This window comes from Eschrichtius robustus, chromosome 12 (genome assembly GCF_028021215.1).
Source record: "Eschrichtius robustus isolate mEscRob2 chromosome 12, mEscRob2.pri, whole genome shotgun sequence".
NCBI classification, from domain to species: domain Eukaryota; kingdom Metazoa; phylum Chordata; class Mammalia; order Artiodactyla; family Eschrichtiidae; genus Eschrichtius; species Eschrichtius robustus.
In genome coordinates, this window is record NC_090835.1 from 31,774,134 (window position 1) to 31,796,768 (window position 22,635).

A 22,635-nucleotide genomic window follows, 5' to 3' on the forward strand; every position below is an offset into this window, starting at 1 on the left:
TTACAACATATTCACTTGATAACCAGAAAGGAAAGAAGTGTGGGAACAGATGTCCAAGCTGATGCACTGTAAAGTTCACATGCTTCCTTATCGGTTCATATTTACATATGTTTAGTTATTGTTTCTAAACAGTTCCTATAGGAATGGCTGACCTAGAAAACTGACGAATAACAACCCAGAAGAACCAACACATAAAAATGCATAATTCAGTAATTTTAAAACTGCTAATCTAAAGTCACTTAGCACTGGGATAAAAAACATATAACCTCTAATGGTATTAGTAAATTAGGTCATTAAGAAAAGGTTATGTCCAATACCACATGATATCACTTATATGAGGAATCTAAAACATGACACAAATGAACCTATCTACAAACAGACACAGACTCACAGACATAGAGAACAGCCTTGTGGTTGCTGAGGGGGAGCTGGTGGATTGTGAGTTTGGGGCTAGTAGATGCAAACTATTATATCTAGAATGGATAAACAACAAGATCCTACTGTACAGCAAAGGGAGCTATTTCAATACCCTGTGATAAACCATAATGGAAAAGAATATAGAAAAGAATGTATATATGCACAACTAAATCACTTTTCTGTACAACAGAAACTAACATAACAGGAACTTCCCTGGTGGTACAGTGGTTAAGAATCCGCCTGCCAAAGCAGGGGACACGGGTTCGAGCCCTAGTCCGGGAAGATCCCACATGCTGCGGAGCAACTATGCCCGTGAGCCGCAACTACTGAGCCTGAGCTCTAGAGCCCGCGTGCCACAACTACTGAAGCCCGCGTGCCTAGAGCCCGTGCTTCACAACAAGAAGCCTGTGCACCGCAATGAAGAGTAGCCCCGCTTGTTGCAACTACAGAAAGCCTGCGCATAACAACGAAGACCCAACGCAGCCAAAAATAAATAAATAAATAAGTAAACAGATAAATAAATAATTTTTTTTAATTTAAAAAAAAGGAAAAAAGGAACACTTTGGCCATCTAAACACTAACTTTTCCTATTTTTTAAGTTAAATGATGTCAGAAAGCTCAAAGTCACAGTACCAAAGCAGTTTATAAATTATAAAACTGTTTAAATATAAGGTTGTATTATTTTAAAAAGCCTCCTCATTAAAAGGAAAGTTCTGCCTATAAATGTACAACATCCAAAAGAGGCAGAAGGTAATCAAAGAACTAACACTGGAAAAGGGGACATTCTGGAAAGACTTTGAGAATCTAACTGAAAAAGTCCTCTTTGAACTTAAACCCTTATTAATTAATGGCATAGTATTCCCAAAATTTCTACTATTTCAAGAGATTATAAAACCAAATCTCCTGGAAATGGAAATATCCTATAGCCAACAAATAAATAAAAGGACATAAATCTGAATCTACCTAAAAGAGCCATAGTAAACATATTTTCTTTTTAAATGAATAAATTGCTGTTGATTTATTTAGAATAGATGGCATAGTTGCACAGTTCCAAAAGAACTAAAAAGGTATATACGCTGAAAAGTCTTCCTGCCACCTTATCTCAGATCAACTCAGTTTTCATCCCCGAACCCACTCTCAGGTAACCACAGTTACTAATTCCCTTGTATCCTTCCAGATCTCTTTATGCATAAGCAAATAAACAACAAATATAGATTCTTATTTTCCCTCCTTTGCATAAAAGCTAGATTACTATATACACTGTTCTGTGCCTCATCTGTCATGCTGTTTTGTTACCTGACAATACATACCGTGGAGAATTCTCCGTATCAGTACAAAGACAGCGTCCTCATTCTTTTTATAGACTTTACAATGAAGCAGAATCTCAAAAAGTCAGCCTCTTTACTTTATAACTCATCTTATAATCCCCTTCTGATCATCTCAACAAGGACATATGTAATGTTGCTGTAATAAGAAATCTTCGGGGGGCTTCCCTGGTAGCGCAATGGTTGAGAATCTGCCTGCCAATGCAGGGGACACGGGTTCGAGCCCTGGTTTGGGAAGATCCCACATGCCGCGGAGCAACTAGGCCCGTGAGCCACAATTACTGAGCCTGCGCGTCTGGAGCCTGTGCTCCGCAACAGGAGAGGCCACGATAATGAGAGGCCCGCGCACCGCGATGAAGAGTGGCCCCCACTTGCCGCAACTAGAGAAAGCCCTTGCACAGAAACGAAGACCCAACACAGCCAAAAATAAAAATAAATAAATAAATAAATAAACCCAAAGTTTAAAAAAAAAAAAGAGCCCAGTGTGTTGTAGGCAGAGAATTGAGCTGCTCAGGCCACGCTTAGCCTAAAAAAAAAAAAAAAAGAAAGAAATCTTTGGAATTTTAAAAATCTTATCTGATATTTTTATTATAAAGAAGTTATTAAAGTATGGAATACCTATAGAGAAGTGAACAAATAAAAAGTGTATAAGCCTGATGAAACACCACTAAGCCAACACACTCGTATAACTATGATTTTTTAGTATTTCATGGTCTATTAGTATCTAGGAAATATGTTAGAGAAAATTAAAAGTGTTGACTTCCTACACTTCCATTTGGGACACAGTTTGGGGGCTTATGTTTCTTATATTCCATTTCACATAGCTTGATCTTTGTTATTTTTCTTTCAAAATTTTAATTAAGTAGTTCGTACATACAAAAATAAACACAAACATATGAATAAAAACTAAAAAATAATAAAAGAAGTATTCATGTACTTAACACCTATCTCGAGAACCCCCTCCCTACCCCTCCCATGAGGTAAGCTGTATGCTTAAGGGTTAACAGTACAGACTCTAGAGCCAGACTGCCTGAGTTTGATTACAAGGTTTACCACTTATTAGCATTATGATTTGGGGAAGTTAAAGTTTTCTGCACTCTTATTTATAAGCTCCTTTACTAATAAATGAGAATAATAATAGTGCCTGCTTCACAGCAGGTACTCATTTAATTATGAGAATTAAATAAGTATATATTCGTAAAGTATTTAACACTTTCCAGCATATACTACATAAAATTTAGCTATTTTTATATTCACTCTCTGCCACCCTCACAAGGAAATATGTTTACCATTCTATTACTATATATGTAGTAAAATGGATGTATGGATGAGAATTGTGATTTTTAAATTTTATACTAACTGGCATCAGAGTCTAAGTATTCCTTTGCAACTTTCTTTTTTCATTCAAAATTTCTGAGATTCATCTACATTGATACATACAGCTATTGTTCATTCATGTTCTTTCTTGTACAGTATTCTATGGTGTAAATTAAAAGAAGTATCTACATATTTCTGTCAATAGACATCTGGATTATTTCCAGTTTTTGCTATTATGAAAAATGCTACTACTAACATGCTTGAACATGTCTCCTGATACAGATTTGTAAAAAAGTTTTTCTAGAGTATATATCTAGGTGAAGAACTGCTGGGTCACTAGGTATATACAAGTTTAACATTATAACAATGTCAAATTGTTTATCAAAATGGTTATATTATAGCATCACATGCTTTATTAGGAAAGAAGCGGTATTAAATCAATGATCTAAGCTTCCAATTTAAGAAACTAGAAAACAGAAGAGGAAATTAAACCTGAAGAAGGCAGAAAAATGGATATAATAAAGGACAGAAATCCATGGAACAGATAACAGAAAAAAATAATAAAGAAAAATCTATTTAAAATAACTGATTCTTTAAGAAGATCAGTAAAGTTGATAAGTTTCTAGCCTAAAGGATAAAGAAAAAAAGAGAAAAGATACAAATTATCAGTACTGGGAACAAGAGAGGTAAGTAACATCACTACTGATTCTATAGATATTAAAAGGATAATAAGGTAATGTTATAATTTTATGCCAATAAATCCAACAAATAAGATGAAACAGAGAAATTTCTTGAAAGACAAAAACTACCAAAGTCAATGCGAGAAGAAATAGACCTGAAAAGCCATATAGCTAACAGAGAAGTTAAGCTTATAGTTTAAAACATTCCACACACACACACACACAAAAAGACACAAACAGATCCAGATGACTTCACTGGTGAACTCTAACAAGCATTTAAGACTAATCTTTCACGAACAAAGAAGCAAAAAGCCTGAACAAAATATAAGCCAATCAACCAGCAATGTATAAAAGGATAATACAGTACAATAAAGTGGATTTTATCCCAGTAATGCAAAGTTGGTTTAACATTCAAAACTCAATGTAACTCATCATATCAACAATAGAGCATGAGAGTTCCTAGTGCTCTACAGTGTCACCCACACTTGATGTTATCTTTTTTTTAATATTTATTTATTTGGCTGTGCTGGGTCTTAGCTGCGGCACACGGGATCTTCGTTACAGCATGCAGGATCTTTAGTTGCGGCATGCGGGATCTTTAGTTGCAGCACGTGGGATCTAGTTCCCTGACCAGGGATCGAACCCAGACCTCCTGCATTGGGAGCGCAGAGTCTTAGCCACTGGACCACCAGGGAAGTCCCAATACTGTTCAACTTTTAAAATGAGTATAGGGACTTCCCTGGTGGCGCAGTGGTTAAGAATCCACCTGCCAATGCAAAGGACATGGGTTCGATCCCTGGTCCAGGAAGATCCTACCTGCCGCGGAGCAACTATGCCTGTGTGCCACAACTACTGAGCCTGTGCTCTAGAGCCCACATGCCATAACTACTGAAGCCCATGCGCCTAGAGCCCATACTCCGCAACAAGAGAAGTCACCACAATAAGAAGCCCGTGTACCGCAACGAAGAATAGCCCGTTTGCTGCAACTAGAGAAAGCCTGCACACAGCAACAAAGACCCAACACAGCCAAAAATAAATAAATAAATTTATAAAAATAAAATGAGTATAAATGGTATCTCGAGGTTTCCGTTTACAGTTCCCTAGTTACGCTGAACTTCTTATTATCCATTCTTTCTTCCTCTTCTTTGAAATTCTTATTTGTCTCTTTTGACTATTGTTTCCGTTGGGCTGTATTTCTTATTAATTTGGACAAGTTCTTTCTATATTCTGGATACCAATATTTTACCAGAGTATGTACCATAACTATCTTCTGTTAGTTGTTTTTCTTCATTTTTTTCATTCTATTTTAACGACCAAAATTAATTTTAATGTATTTGAATTTATCAATATTTTACTTCAATGTGTTCTTTTTGTGAATTATTTATGATATCCTTCCTTACCCCAAGGGCATAAAGATAGTCTATATTCTCTAACGAGAGACTTAAAAAAAAAAAAAGACTTTTTTTTTTTTTGGCTGTGAGGGGTCTTAGTTGCAGCAAGCAGGATGTTTGTTGAGTCATGCGGGATCTTTCGTTGCAGAGTGCAGGCTTCTCTCTAGTTGTGGCGCGTGGACTTCTCTCTAGCAGGCTTTTCTCTAGTTGTGGCGCATGGGCTTCTCTAGCAGGCATTTCTTTAGTTGTGGAGCATAGGGTCCACAGCGTGTGGGCTCTGTAGTTTGCGGCACGCGGGCTCTCTTGTTGAGGCGCACAAGCTCAGTAGTAGTGGCGCACAGGCTTAGTTGCCCCGTGGCATGTGGGATCTTAGTTCCCCGACCAGGGATAGAACCCACATTCCCTGTGTTGGAAGGCAGATTCTTTACCACTGGACCACCAGGGAAGTCAAATTTCTTTCTTTTTTTGGCTGCATTGGGTCTTCGTTGCTGCAAGTGGACCTTCTCTAGTTGAAGCGACCGGGGGCTACTCTTCGTTGCGGTGCACAGGCTTCTCATTGAGGTGGTTTCTCTTGTTGCAGAGCACAGGCTCTAGGCACGCAGGTTTCAGTAGTTGCAGCTCACGGGCTCAGTAGTTGTGGCACGTGGGCCCTAGAGCGCATGAGCTTCAGTAGTTGTGGCGCGTGGGCTCAGTAGTTGCGGCATGTGGGCTCTAGGGTGCATGGGCTTCAGTAGTTGTGGCATGCAGGCTCAGTAGTTGTGGCTTGCGGGCTCTAGAGCACAGGCTCAGTAGTTGTGGCACAGGGGCTTAGTTGCTCCACAGCATGTGGGATCTTCCCGGACCAGGGCTTGAACCTGTGTCCCCCGCACTGGCAGGTGGATTCTTAACCACTGAGCCACCAGGGAAGCCCCCAGAAATGGTACTTAAATAAGTTTATTCCAGAACTTAAAGTGACTGACAAAAAAAAAATACCCTAAAATGAGGCACACAAATGCAATCTTTTAACATGCCAAGAGAGAAACCATCTTGAAAATAAGAAGTCATACTTTGGAAACTTCGAATTTTGTCTACTCACTATGAATCAAATCCTCACCACTTTCCAATCACTTTATTATAAAGTCAGCTTATTAAAGCAGATAGGTGTTTCATAACCCACTACAGAACATACCATTTTAGTTATTAGGGTTATTTGGCTGGGTTAAGGGGAGGCACAGCTTTCCCCTAAACTACAAATCCAAGATTCCTAATCCCAGGGCTTGGGCCTTGGTTCCCTAAAGATTTCTGCCCTATTGCCCCACCTCCACAGCCTTCCTGAAATGGAACCTGACAAGTTCACCTCTGTCATTTAACCTAAACTACCTGCTCAAACCAGTAGCAGAGCTCCTTAACACACAGTTCCCTCCGGACTATCCCTCTGGCCGTATGCCTTTTCATGCAGACCTTTATACACCAAGGACACCTGTTATTTTCTATCCTAAATCTTCAGGGTCCAATTCAAGCCTTCTCCACCTTAATCACATAGAGCTTTTAATTCCATTTAGAACTTAATTCTTCCCTAGTTGTTTATGAGGCTAGGTCTGGCTTCCCAATTAAACTATAAGCTCCTCAAAGACTGAAGTGATATCTTAATACTTTCATTATGCCCCATGTTGCCTAATATAGCATATACACTCTCTTACATGTTTCCTGATTGATTAACTAGATTCTCATCATATAACTTACTCAGCTCCTTTAACTCCATATCTTCAAGTAAGGTAAGCCAAGTATGCTAATGATTTTTATTCCTTTTAACAGGGAAAGCATACAAACTTGGTAGTACTGGATAATGGATATTAATTAGAAGACTATTTGAACTGCTTTTACTCACAACACTTCTGATACCAAATGTGTGGCTGTCTTTTCTAACACTACTCCTCCAACTTTCTAAGAAAAGCCGAGTGTCCTACAATTCAATTCAACTCTGACACTATCTACCCGGAGTTAATGTCAGATCCCAAAGGTTAAGGGCTCAGTTAAGGGCAAGACTGCCCCCACTTCTACTGCCAGTCAAAAGTCCCAGGTTGTCACCGATACTTGCAACATGGATACAATTTAGGAATGGTCAAATGAAAGAATTGCAAAGGGCAAGGTATGAGGAAAAGGGCTAGGAGCTTCCATGTCTTCTCCGGTGAGCCACCCTCCTAGCACCTCGATGTGATCACCAAACCAAAAGCTCCCTGAATCTCACTGTTCAAGAGTTTTTATATAACTCAATCTTCATCCTGCTACCCCTCCTCTTCCCAGAGATTGGTAAGCGGGCCCCAAAGTTCCAACCCTCTAATCACTTAGTCTTTCTGGTGACCAGTACTATCCTGAAGCTATCCAGGGGCTCCCAGCCACCAGTCATCTTATTAGCATACAAGAGACACTCTTATCACTCAGAAGATTCCACGAGTTTTAGGAGTTGTGAGCCAGGAACCTGGGACAAAGACCAATTTTTTTTTTACTGTATCACACTATTTCTTTAACACATTCAAAAAAGTTTCAAGGTATCAAATAACTTAGTTGAGGAGACTCGAAAGGCAGATATTCGAAGAAGAAAACCTTTTTAACAATAAAAAAAGAACACTTATAGAAAATAAGCATACAGGTCTTACTGTGCAAACACACCAACTAAAAATATAAAGAAAAATTAAAATAGCCACAAGCTACTGAACACAGATCTTCCTAGACTTACGATGATGTTATGTCCCAATAAACCCATTGTAAGTAAGTTGAAAATGCATTTCATACACTTAACCTACCGAACATCATAGCTTAGTCTAGCCTACCTTAAACATGCTCAGAACACTTATTTTAGCCTACAGTTGGGAAAAAACATCTAACACAAAACCTATTTTATAATAAAGTGTTGAATATCTCATGTAATTTATTGAATATTATACTAAAAATGAAAAACAGAATGGTTGTATGGGCACAGATGGTTGTAAGTGTACTGGCTGTTTACCCTTGGGATTGGATAGCTGACTGGAAGCCGTGGCTTGCTGTCGCTGCCCAGCACCACAAGGGAGTATCATACCACATATTGCAGGAAAAGATCAAAATCTTAAGTACGGTTTCTACTGAATGTATTATCACTTTCATACCATCATGAAGTCGAAAAATCCTAAATTGAACTACTGTAAATCAGGGACTGTTTGTACTTATTCTGTGCCAAACATTCTACTAACTGCTTTACATGAATTCTCATATCTCTACAACAATCCTATGAGGTGAATCCCACTATTAGCCTCATTTTTAGATGAGGAAAACTGAGGCACAGAGACTCCTCAAGGTCACACACCTGGCAAGCAGTGGAGCCAGGATTCCAACTCAGGTAGTCCAACCCTAAAACTTCTACCAGCAGTGTTCAATGACCCCCAAAGATCTGATAGCAGCTCTATTTTCCCCTCCTCAATTCTGCTAACTTCTGGGTTTGCATTTCCCAGAATACATCATTCTCTTCAGGCTTTTCTGCCCTAAACACACACTATTCCCTGGGGCTGGAATGCCCTGCTCTATTTTATACAGAGAGTAAAGTCCTCACTCTTCAAACAGTAGCTTAAAAACAACTTTCTCTATGAAGCCCTCTTCATTCCTTCCATATTTGCTGCCCCCAATCCTAGGGAAGGAATACATCACTCCCTTAGCTCCTTGGAAACAATGATTCGTAGATACTTCTATTGTTGGGCTTATTTGTATTGTAACTGTATTTTTCAGTACTATCTACCGGGCACTACACTGCACGCATGAGACATTCAGATACTTGTTAAGGACTAGGAATGGTCCCAGTTTAAGTTCAACTATAATTTAAACGACTACTTCCTTCTAGTCAAGACAACATCATTCATTCTAATAATATTTTACCACGCTCTATAGGCCTGCATATGCAAGATTCACTGGTGAGAAAAATTAATATCTTAAGATTCCCAGGTTCAGATTGGGACTTATAAATTGCATCTTTCCAACCATTTCTCAACTCCCACATTAAGACTTTGGCACTAGAGCTTCTCAATAATACCAAAATTTTGTCTCTACCTCTTTAGTATTTGTATCTTACTCTTGGTTAGACTTTTGTTTCAACAAATGTAGTTAAATTTCGAAACACCATCTACTAAATTCAATAAAACAAAAGTCTAACCAAGAGTAAGACATTCACACTAAGAAACTAGTGACAGAAATTAAGCCACACAGTACTTCAAAAGCTGCTCTGCTAGACTATCCACATTGAACTCTACATTCTTCCACTTCCTACACACTAACCTGCTTTCACTAACCTATTACTCCATCTAACAGTCCTCTTTTTTTATAAGAGCATTTTGAGATATAATTCAAACAACATACAATTCACCAATTTAAAGTGTACAATTCAGAGCAACCATCACCGCGATTTTTAAACATTTTTTTTAAATGCCACAATCAATTTTATAACATTTTGGTCATCCCAAAGAGAAACCTGTACCCATTCAGCAGTCACTCCATGTATTATATTAGTCAGGGTTCTCCAGAGAAACAGAGCCAATAGGATGTGTATATATACAGAGAGAGAGAGATTTATTTTAATTAGCTCATATAACATCCTGGGGGCCGTCAACTGAAATTTGCAGGGCAGGCCAGCCGGCTAGAGAAGGGAAGAACTGCTGTTGCAGTCTTGAGTATGATGGCTCTCTGAAGGCAGAATTCCTTCTTTGGGGGAACCTCAGTCTTTTCTCTTAAGGCCTTCAACTAATTGGATAAGACTCACATTCTGGAGGGTAATCTGCTTTATTCAAAGCCTACTGATTTAAATGTTAATCACATTTTTTAAATACCTTCACAGCAACATCTAGACTGGTATTTAACCAAAAACTGGACACCATGGCCTCACCAAGTTGACATATAAAATTAACCATCACACTCCCTGTTACTTCCTGCTCCTGGCAACCACTAATCTACTTTCTCTCTATGGATTTGCCTATCCTACACATTTCATATAAGCAGAATTAAACAATATGTGGCCTTTCACTGAACATAGTGTTTTCAAGGTTCATCCATGTTGTAGTATGTATCAATATTTCATTCCTTTTAATTACCAAATAATATTCCTTTATATAGTATACCACATTTTATTTACCCACTCATCAGTTGAAGGACATTGGGTTGTTTTTTTTTTCTTTTTACAATGAACATTTGTACAAGTTTTTGTGTGGACATATGTTTTGATTTCTCTTGGGTATATACAAAGGAGTAGAATTGCTGGCTTATATGATAACCCTGTAACATTCCTTTTTACTACGCAAAATTTTCCAAAAAATTCAAAGCTACAAATTTTGTTTATTCTACAAGCATAACTACCATTGCTATACTAGTAACATACAGCATGATCTTATCTTCTATCCCTGAACTTCTGAAGTGGAAGGAAACATAACTGGCATCTAATAATACAGTTAATATTTCTATATTTAAAGTTAAAAAACCAAATATATTCATTTTTTTCTAAATTAGATTTACTTATAGGGGGAGGTCACATATATAATTTAAAATACAACCTCCAAACATATTATACTTAGAAATTATCCAATGAAGGATGTGGAGAGAAGGGAACTCTTGTACACTGTTGGTGGGACCGTAAATTGGTGTAGCCACTGTGGAAAACAGTATGAAGAGTCCTCAAAAAACTAAAAAGAGAACTACCATATGATCCAGCAATTCCACTCCTGGGTGTATAGCCAAAAAAAAAAACCAAACAAAACCCAAAAACACTAATTCAAAAAGATACATGCACCCCAATGTTCACAGCAGCATTGTTTACAACAGCCAAGACATGGAAGCAAAGTAAGTGTCCATCAACAGATGAATGGATAAAGAAGGTGTGGTATATATGTACAACAGAATATTACTAAGCCATAAAAAAGAATGACATTTTTCCATTTGCAACAACATGAATGGACCTGGAGGGTATCATGCTTAGTGAAATAAGTCAGAAAGAGAAAGACAAATACTGTATATTATCACTTATACATGGAATTTAAAAAATAAAACAAACCAATGAATATAACAAACAGAAACAGACTCACAGATATAGAGAAGAAACTAGTGGTTACCAGTGCGGAGAGGGAAAAGATAGGGGTAGGGAATTAAGAGGTACAAACTACTATGAATAAAATACATAAGCTACAAGGATAAATTGTACAGCACAGGGAATATAGCCAATATTTTATAGTAACTTTAAATGGAGTATAATCTTTAAAAACTGTGAACTACTATGTTGTACACCTGAAACTTGCATTTTGTAATCAACTATACCTCAATAAAAATAAAGCATACTAAAAAATTATCTAATGAAAGAGTATCTTTTTTTAGTATATTATAGTATCTGAACAGTGATACTCTAATATCTTTACATGTAGAGTTGGGTTTTTTTTCAAATTGTAGAATTTTAAGTAATGAATAAATATTGTTTGAGGAACTGGTCTTCAATTAAAACTCTACACAGATTTACTACCAAAATATCTATGAGTTAATGGACAATAAGGTTTTTATTTCAATATATTTTTTTCTTTTGATCTATTGCTCACTAACTGGTTGGTGATGAGATTAACGATGACTAATTGCGCGGAGGTGCTGAGGTAGCAAGCAACAGAGCGATCAAGAGCATGCATTCTGCAATCAGATGACTGGGGTTCAAATCCTGACTTCACCACTCTCTGTGTTACCCTGAACAAATTCCTTCACCCTTCCTGAAGCTCAGCTTTCTCATCCTGAGGATAATAATACTAACAAATTCAAAAGTCTGTTGTGAGGATTAAATGAGATAATGCATATAAAATTCAGTGTACCAGCTGGTAAGTGCTCAATAAAATGATATTAATTTTACAGCAGTCTGGATGCTGGTCATAACCCAGAGCATATTAACACATTTCAGATAAGCTGACCATAATTCACTTGATGTCATCAGCTAAAAAGTACATTTAAAATTATGATCCAATTGTTCATGAAAAAAAGTAACAACAACAAAAAACCTTACTTATCTACATACCCAAGAAGACAAATGCACAGAAAAAGCTCTGAAAATTACATACCAAACTAATAACAAAAGTTACTTCTAGAGGAAGGGAAGAGGATAAGAGGTACCTATGTGAAGGAGGACATATATATACTCCACATACGTCCTTATTGCTTCAATTTTTATGAGAATGTATCCATTATTTTTGTAAGTGAAAAATAAAAAAAGGAAGAATAGCTTGAAGGTCCATATTGGAAATTCATTTCTACTTGACTCAGCTAGAATAAGTCAGTAGTTATAAATGTAGATAAAACCATAAGCCTGAAAGTATTGATAAAACCTTAATGCAAATAACTAAGAAAACAAAGTTTCCTATGTCTTTAAATTAAAATCTAACCCAGATTACATATTTGACAAAGGATACAGCAGAATCACCAAAGGCTTCCATGTTTTCAAGTGCCTACATAAACTTTACTTTTTTCTTTACACCTATCAGCTATTCTCTCTAAAGAATTAAAAATTTGCATGGCACACAAGTTTTTCCAAGGCTGTTTCATTCATTTGCATAAACACTCAAATCCATATCAGTTGCCTGAATGCAAACTTAAGAAAAAATATATTTATTGCTAGGAGTAGTAGGGGTATGTTTAAAAAAATGCTAGCTGACTCAGAGAAATAATTAACTCAGATTCTCTCAGTCTTTGAAAGACTGTCATATGACAAGCTTTTTAGTTATACTTCCAGAAAATGATAGCTTAGATTACCCTTCAAGAGAGCAAAAGACAGATTTTCATTACAATAATTGTTCATTCCATAATAAGACAGTTCAGAATAAATGTCTAGCAGTTGGTTTTTATTTCAGAGGCAAACAGTCTAGATTCTAGTTCCAACTCTCCACAGTTACTAAGAGATGACCTTGTGCAAATAACCTCTAAACAGCAAACTCTTTTTTCATAAAACGGAGCCAGTCTGCGGTTGCTCTACCTACCTCCTAAGTGTTATATACAGATCAAGTGAAATGAGAAAGCATTCTGAATATCATTAAACCCTTAAAAGTATTATTTTGCATGAGAATGGATATATATATGTAATGGCTCAAAATTAATAGTATCACCAATCACAAGATTATCTAAGATACCATAACACTTGGCAAAGTGTCTTGCACACTGCAAATTCTCAATAAGTAATGATTTATACAAACACCATGTACTGGAAGCTGAGTCCCTGATCCCAAATTGAGAACTAACTCGAATGACCTTCTGCTCTTTGACCCTCCTCGGGGTCTGCCGAAATGGAAACTGCTCCATTGTTCACATTTCACTCATTCAAGCATTTATGTAGTGCCGATTCCCTTGATCTCCAGAGCTCACATCTGGCAGAGCAATAGTGCATTTGCGTCATAATTATTTTGTTGTCTGTGTCTCATAACGAAATTATATACAAAGGTCTATGGGAGTATAGAGGAAGAAGCAATGAACTCCTCAGTTAGTGGGAGTCAGGGAAGGTGTCACATTGGAACTGGGATGAAGGGGAAAAGTCATTCTGGAAGTCAAAACAGCAAAAACGGCTCTTTTTCTGGGAACAATGAGCACTGTCACGTAGCTACTGCACAGAGTCTGGGGCAAAGGAAGAAAGGAGTAATAGAAGGCGAAGCTGGAAAAAAAAAGGAATGAGAGACGGATTTTGAAGGTTTTGTATATCATGTTAAAAATTAAGGGGGCCAAAAAAAAAAAAAAAAAATTAAAGGGGCAAACAACCTAGATTTTGAGCAGGGGTATAAACTGTTCAACTACTGGTAGTGGTAGTGAGAGAAGCATGGGCAGGAAAGAGTCCTTAGAACATTTCTGCAGCTAACAAATGCCACCATTTTTCTGGATTCAAGTAACTGACATACACTGAGAACCAATCTCACAATCTTTTCACTAAAAACTCTAAATGACAGACACCCTCCTCCCTATTTATAAAAGAGAATAGATACTAAGCTCTAACATAAATACCACTTGAGAAAACCAAACAGGAGCCTGAGAAGGTAAAGAATAAATTTAAGCCAAGGAGTAAAGTCAAATAACTAAGTAGAACAAAAATGTTTTAAGTGTATACACCAACCATATTTTTAACAACTTGAAATAAGACAAAATATTTCATTAACTTTCCACTACTGTTAAAAGTAACATAGAAGGAAATGATGATGTGCCGTGGATACATAACCAGGCCTTCTGAACATGTTTACATTAATGCGTATTAAACATAACATGTCAAATACATGTCTTTCTCACAAAAACTAGCTCTTAATGACCTTTGTAACTTCTGTAAAAAAAAAAAAAAAAAAAACAGACATCTGTTGAAACATAATACAAACAAAATCAATGAATGTATGATCTGCCACTCTCCCCAGAAGCTGAGGCCAGGATCTTTGCAGTCATACGGAAGGAAGAGGGAAGAAACAATCCTGGTTGTCAAATTCTGGAGATTTCTCCTTTGCAATGACTTTCTTGCAATGTCCTTGAAACGTGCCACATCATTCCTGCTTCTATGCCTTTACTTGAGCAATTTTTCCCACCCAAAACTCCTTTCCGACTGACTCTATCTACATTCCGCCCTATTCAAAAAGTCCTAAGGTCTAGCTCAAATTGCATCTCGTCCATGAAACCATCTATCCATGAAACCTTTCCTAAAATCTCCAGTCCACACAGACCTTCTCTCTTTGCTGAAGTCCTAACAGACAAGTTAACACATTTGTCTTTTTTCATTTTCTGGCATTTAGTCATTTTCCTTCCTACTATGAACCTGGCCCATGCCCCTACAACATGACATCATATCTAAACTTTTACAAAGCCTTGGAATAGCAAAGTGGTTAAGAGCTTGGATTCAAGAGTCAGAAAACCTCAGTTCAAATCCCACCTCTACCATTTATTAGCTATATGAACTTGGGCAAGTTAACCTAATCTAATCACTCTGCCTTAATTTCCTCATATGTTAATATGGGAAAAATAAGCACCTATCTTAAATAGATATTTAAGTATTAAATAAGTTAACATGTAAAGCATTTAGAACAGGGCATGGTACATAGTACACAATAAGTTTAGTTAAGCTAACAGTTACCCATTTTTACTTGCTCCAGGCCTCTCTACATGTGGACGTTTTATCACTCTTAAATAATGGTTTTGGTATGTCAGTGCTCGGCACAGAACTCTCCTGGGCCTTCCATAACCCATGGGTCCATGCCCTTAGTTTGGCAACAAAGGCATTCCACAACCTGGCACCAGGCTATCTACTCAGCTTCAGTTACTCAACATCTACTTAACAAGAAATAATAGGAAACAGACACATAAGGCAGAGACCCTCGCCTCCAAGGTCTGAAAACTAATTCCAAAAACAAGGCCCAAACATGAAAACACCACACACGACGAATGTTCACCCACAGCTACTCTCCAAGACCTTCTATCCAACAAAATCAGTTTCCTCAGTGTTTGGAAGATGCCAAAATCATTCAAAATAACTTGCTTTTGTCTGTTTTATTCCACCCTCATTCCCTCACACACAAACACAACCCATAAAAGCACCTTTTCTTAACCTGTACCTGTCCACTCCTATTTTGAAGTCTAATTCAAACACCATCACTCTCTTGCCATTTGAACTTATATAATACTGTCTTATCTCAAATCAACTGTTCTCAAGGTGTTTAGTCACCCTCTCTATCCAAATATAAGCCCCTAAAAAGGAGTAACAATTTCTTGCCAATTCTCCTCATTTTCCCCCCATGTCCCCACCCACCACTATGCTCTCCACTGAAACAGATCATGATAGAACAGGTGCCCAAAAATATGTGTTGAATTTAAGTAAAAAAGTGAACCTGGAAGTAGACAACTACTACGACTACTTACTACTAGGTAAACTACAGTGAGACTGGAAGTAAACTACTGTGTCGACCACTAGACTATCGCTGGTCCACAAAGCCTCAAATCAAATAGGGCCATCCAAATCAGAAGGAGGCAGTCCACTTACTATCTCTTCTATGTAACCACCATATGGGTAGATTTGCTTGTTCAGTGGTACCTTGAGTCAACAGAAGAGTTAATGACCATCCTATAATCTGCCATCTAATTTGAAGAGTCTGACCTCCAAAAACGAGTGAAGGATGATACACAGGGCCAGAATCCAAGCAGGGCAATATTGAACTGCTACATCCCTGAGTAGATGATTTGGGGAAGCTTATTAAATTCCACTCTGTGGCAAACCTGTCACCCTCCAGCATGCAGGTTTTAAGTACCATAACACATTCCATGAACTTAACATTAAAAAATGTCACCTAGATTTCCATCTGCCTACACTCTGCAAATTTCCTACATTAAACATGTATTACTTGAATAATCAGAAAGTTTTAAGTGTTTATTATTTCTTCCAGCTTTTAATGGTTCTCCCATAATGATGAATGCAGAATGCAACACTCACAAATTGAAAGTCAACCAAAGGGCATGTTACCCCAATTTTCCACTTCCCAGGTAAGGTGCCAATTTGGACAAAGTTCTTCACATGTTTCAATTTTAAAAATCACTTCCACATATGCCATCACATTAAAGAAAAAAATGTCTCATTACCTTCCTGAGATTCCACAGCACTACAGCAAACTGCAAAGACCTGCCTAGATGGTTCCCTCTTCCCCTGACCCCAAACACCCTCTTCTCTAAGGACTGAGCCCTTATTAAGGGCCAGTAACAGGGTGCTAAGTGATTTACATGATTATCTCAATGCTGGAAACAACAGTAGGTACTATTATTATCCCCAGAAGAGAAAACTGAAGTTTAAAGATGTTTGAGGAAAAAAACAAACAAACAAAAAGAACTTGCCTGAGGCAATGCTTAAAGAAGGAGGGGATTCTAGTGTTGTACAAAGAAATTTGCTGGGAATATATATTAGGCCCTAGGGACTTTTGTTATGATACAATTGTAACAAATCCTCATACTGGAAATTTATTACAGAGAAAACAATAAATGATATTTGGTCTAATTGTGGGTTTTCTTTGTAACTGTGTACCTCACGCTATCTGGCACATAACAGACGCTCAATCAAAACCTACTGTCTGGGGTTTCCCTGGTGGCACAGTGGTTAGGAATCCGCCTGCCAATGCAGGGGACACGGGTTCGAGCCCTGGTCGGGGAAGATCCCACATGCCGCGGAGCGACTAAGCCCTCGTGCCACAACTACTAAGCCTGCACTCTAGAGCCCATGAGCCACAACTACTGAGCCCTCATGCCACAACTACTGAAGCCCACGTGCCTGAAGCCCGCGATCCGCAACAGGAGAAGCCACCGCAATGAGAAGCCTGCGCACTGCAACGAAAAGTAGCCCCCGCTCGCCGCAACCAGAGAAAGCCCGCGTGCAGCAACGAAGACCCAACGCAGCCAAAAATAAATAAATAGATAGATAGATAGAAAAAAAATTTTTTTAAATAATAGAAGAAGGACTTATGCTTCAGGAAAGACTGAGTAGGTGTACTTTTCCTTATTTCTCCTACTGAGAACAAATTGAAAGATTTAAAAAAAAACCAAACCTACTGTCTGTTCAAACCTAAACTTTAAATAGTTAATTCTTAAAACAATTCGATCACGTGGCAAGATCTGACAGGTTATTTGTTTTATTTGACTGCTGGAAAGATGAGTTCTTTAAATTACTATAGGTAACCTATGAGGTCTTTCAGGCACCCAAACTTTACTTTCCAGGGAGAAAAAAGGATCTGTTCCACAGGTAAATAAATGAGCATCTGGTGTTATACAGAAAAATTAACATACTTTTTAGTCTTTATCCTACATACAGAGTAGGATATAGATATTACGCAAGCACACAGCACTTGGGCAATCTTTTCCTCCTTTCTTTGAAAAATGATTTATATAACAATTCCTTAATTCAGAAGTAATACTTTCTCTCTTCCTTTTGAGGCTCAGGTTTCTTTCATTTCAAAACAGTACTCTTCTAAAAGACTTAAATTCTTCTTTTAAAAAAGACAATCATTTAACTCAGAAAGAGGGACCAAAAAGTCAGGAGGTGAAACCGGAGATATTCTTATTAGTCTTACATAACTTACTCTAAGTTAGAACTAATTCAGTAGATTAACTAAAACTTGAGGTTTAAGCACCAACATGAGCTCTTTAGTATATTCTCCTCACACACAGATAGTTTTTAAAATTGAAAGGGACTTACTCAATTTTTTTCTTGTATTCTTAAAATATAAGCAACCACATGTATAGTTAATTAGGATGCCAACATAAAAATGCTAAAATAGTCAGTCACTTATAATGAAGAGCGCTAAATTCAAGCTATCACATCCAGGTAATGCAATAACTGATAGAGTTGGATATAATTTCAGAAAATAATTTTTAACACTGATTTTTAAATATCACCTCTGTAAGTATGCATTAAGTGTTTTTATTAAGTGCTGAAGGGAACATCAAAGTGATTTTCAAAAGCAATTGGTATACATTCACCCAACCTGCAAACAAAACTCTGAAATCATAAACTTAGTTGTTCATGCTTAATTAAATTGGCTTTGATAATTGCAAATTATCCCTTCCTAGGTAAATATGTATCAAATCTTCCAAAATAAATTTACACAAACACTGTCCTTGCTAGAAAAGCCCTGATCTGAACTCAACTAAAAGCTACTGTGTTGTTAACTATATCTCACCACTGAGTCATTTGAGCCCCAGAGTAATACTGGCCGCAGATTCCCTGCATTGCTTTGGGAACTGCTGCTTGCTTCATCAAGCACTGAACTACAAATTCACCTTTCTAAAAAGACTGAAAGCAAGAAGCCAAGTTTCGCTATCTAGTTTTCTAAAATGAATTAGGGTTTGGGATTTCACTAGGAATGACCACGTTATCAAGATGCCATCGCCCTCTCGAGGCGTTCAATTAACAATACCTTCTCTGTTTTCCATTCAACCACCTCAATCAAATTTCCACTAGAACCAGACACACAAAAAGTTGGTTTCATGGCCTTGCTGAAACTCTCCTCTGGGTGCAAGCCCTGGGATCCCACATTCATTATGCAGAAGGGGCAAAGGGAAACGAAAAGCAACAATTGTTAGACAACGTAGTGACATTACCTTGCCCGTCTTGTGATCAAACCAGACGAGAGCATGGTTCCTTGACAGCACTTTGCAATCAAAGGTAGCATTATTCTGCGCTGGTCGACAGCGGGCCACCGAGCGGCCGATTTTAATAGGCTCGTCCAGGTAGACATGACGCTCCTGAAACGGGTGTGAGTTCGGGCGACAAGTGAAGATGGCCAAGGCTGACGGCATCGAGGACAGACTTGGGGTGTCTCTCCTACCAGGAACAAAGAGGAGTTCCACCGGATCCGGACTGCCCTGCACAAGCCTATACCCCTATCCCCCCCAAAATTTTAAATTAAAGCAAACTGCACATTGTCTAAACATAACCAGTGAACATCAAAAACTCTTCACTGGGGTGGGAAGACAAGCCAGCGCAAGCCCCATCACCTCCTTTAAAACCCAGCAGGGCCCTGATCACAAAAAGTCCCCAACTGGCAGCTTTCAGTCCATCTTCTTCCCTGGGAAAAAAAGGCTCAAACATTGGACAGCTTCGGCCAAGAAAACTCCTGGAAGACAGTTTGGGGACTGGAGGTATACAACCAGATGAGTCACACACCAATTCTTGTGTTTTGTTTGGGATCGCGGCCGCTTTCCCCCCTCGGTGGCGGAAATGTTGCAGCACTGCAGCATGAAGAAAGGGTCGGTGCGGCCAGAAAGGTCCTTTCGGGCGGAAGAAAGGTGGTGTAGCTGAACACCTCTGGGCAGCCACCGCCCGTCCTCGAGGGCCTCGGGAGTGGAGGGACGAGACGCGATGGGGGCGGCTAAGGGGTCTAGACGGCCAGCGGGACAGTCTGCATTGCCCCTGCTGCGCGGAGGCCGGCCTGGAGGTGGCACGGGGTCCCCGGAACGCCGTGGGCCGAGGCGGCGGTGGCTGAGGTCCTTGGCACGAGGAGCGGGGACCGGCGGGGGCGCGGGCAGCGGCCGAGACGGGACTCCGGGGCACCTGGCGGGCGTCCCCGCGACCAGGGCGGGGATCCGGCTCCGCAGGCGGGTGCGGACCGAACCAGGCGCGACCCGGGGGAGGCTCCGGGGTCTCTGCACGCAGGAAGTTGGTCCCTGAACACCTGGGCTCCTGGCTGCTGCTCAGCACACCGGCCGCCTCCTTTTAGGGTCGCCCCCGCGAGGGTCGCATCTCAGAGGCGGCAGCCGAAGCTCCGGGCTGACGAGGAGGTGGGGGAGGGAGGCCGGCCCGGAGGTTGGGGGAGAGGCCTGGAGGCCCCGGGCTGGGTCCGCCGCAGCCTCCACCACTCGCGGCCGGTGGGACACCCTCAGGCTGTGCCCGACGAGGCAGAAAACTTTCCGACCTGGTGGGGCAAACATGAAAACAAACGGCCGTCAGCCGCCGGTGCCCGCCCGCCTCAGCACTCGCCCCTCTCAACCCACCCCAGCCAGCCCCCGCGACTGGCCACGACCTCGGCCGGCCTCTCTGCGGACAGGCTGCGGGGATTGGGCGCCCGGACGCCACGACGGGTCCAGCTTCCCTTGCCGCCGCCGCCGCCGCCTCAGCTTACCTTGCCAGCGCCAGCCGCCATAGTGACTCTGACTGAAACCTACCCGGTGCACCGCCACGGGAACGCGCACCCTTCAAGGGCCCTCCTACCCTCTCTCCCGCGCCGTAGTCCGGAAGTCACGTGATCGATGCCTCGGAAGCCATGATGGACAAGGGCAGAAAAAGAGGGCAAGCTAATTGTTAACAAGCCTCCGAACGCCATCTTAGTTAAGGGTTAGACGCTTCAGCACCGTGGGATAACCTGTACCATTTTGGTTAAGGGCAGGAAAAAATTTTGACCTGTTGAAGGTTTTCTAAACATAACTGGCCAAATTCCTACTTTAGCGTCTTGGTAAAAGGCGCCTACTTTTACTAAATTTTATTCACTATAGTCGTCGTTGAAAATACCACTGAGCAAGGCGAACAACCCCATCCAAAGGAGAGGTTATTAGCATCCATCTTAGCTGTGGGCAGCACAGTCCCCCACGGCCGCCTTAGGTGTGAGCAACTAAATTCCCACAAGCCTTGGGATTTGTGCATCTAAAACAAGGTCTATCCTCCCCTTGCTGAAGTCGTCACTGTGTTATCCTGCCCGGAGGAACACTCTTTCTTAGTCCCTGCATTCCATTTCAAACGACCTTTCTTCTCACTGGGCCTGTCTTGTACCCCAGGGCTCCTCAGATTCAACCCCGGAATGAGTGTGCCTTCATAAAGTCTAACATCACGTTGCTTCCAGAGAGTGACAGAACAATTTCTAATATGAAGAAAGGGGGACTGCTTCCACTCAAAATATTAAGGTAGATGAGGAGTCATTAGTCCCAAGAAGGAAAGATTTGCAAAATCTAAACGAAAATTTCAAGAAAAGACAGTGGGAGTGAGTCTTACTCATTTAGAATCAGTGGTGGCTTCATTCTTCAGATTCCTTTGACAACAGGCTCCACCACTTTGTGACCTTGGGCACGTTTCTAAACCTTTTCAAGCCTCGTTTTGTCATCTATTACATGGAGATAATACTTAACTCACTTCTTGTGAGAATTCAAGGCAGTAATCCATTTGCTCCTAAAAGAGTAACTACTTTGCATTTCAATTCTTATATACAGGGTTTGGGCCCTATCCTAAGCTCTGTGCTGGGCCCTGGGGACACATAGGTGAACAAAACCTCAATCCATGCCCTCTGAGAGTACACCTGAGTATTGTGAGATAGGGATGGGGAGAGGAAGGTGACAAACAGGGATAACTTCACTTTGATGTAATCAAGGCTAAGATGGAAACAAGCACTGGGTGCTAAAGGGGTCAGAGACTGCCTTCTACAGGAGGTGACTGAACTGAAACAAGGCTGGTAGGAAAACCACAATGAACATGGTATTTGATGAATGGCTTCGGAAGTTTCCAGGAAGAAGGTTTAGCAAGAAAAAGAATAAGGCTATTTGAAATGGTGGACCAGTGTGTCTGGCACATAATAGTAACTCAATAAATATTTGATACGTGATTGAAAATTACATACTGTTACTCATTATTACAGGATAAACTAGGAGTGGCACAAAGTGAGTCTGGAGAGAATATGTGTTAGATTATAAGGACCTTGTATACTTTTCTAACACTCTTCACTATTTCAGCAGATATGTATTGAATTATTACCATGTTCCAGGTACCTTTTTTTTTTTCTTTCTTTCCAGGTACTTGATTCTGGAGAAAAATAAGGATATGTTGAAAAGTTTTAATATAAGAGGATGAAAATTTTTCATTTGTGGTAACTTTTAGGCTTCTGTGGAATAAAGTAATATAGAACCCCCCACATCCCCTAATGAGTTCTGTGCATGAACTTATAAGTCACTTATGCATTCTTGTCATTCATTCACTCTATAAATATTTAATTTGAATGTGAAAACAGCTACTGCGAC

The 22,635-nt window shown here is 39.7% G+C and overlaps 1 protein-coding gene across 38 annotated transcripts in view; it reads right to left on the reverse strand.

Annotated features, from left to right (window-relative positions):
* Positions 1 to 19,452, reverse strand: part of SLMAP (sarcolemma associated protein) — a 149,499-nt gene extending 130,047 nt beyond the window's left edge. For all 38 annotated transcript variants that reach the window (XM_068557019.1, XM_068557013.1, XM_068557017.1 and 35 more), the window contains exon 1: positions 19,237 to 19,452. In XM_068557019.1, the coding sequence (XP_068413120.1) occupies positions 19,237 to 19,434 (198 nt within the window). In that variant the 5' untranslated portion in view covers positions 19,435 to 19,452. The remainder of the gene's footprint in view (positions 1 to 19,236) is intronic.
* Between the last annotated feature and the right edge of the window lie 3,183 nt (positions 19,453 to 22,635).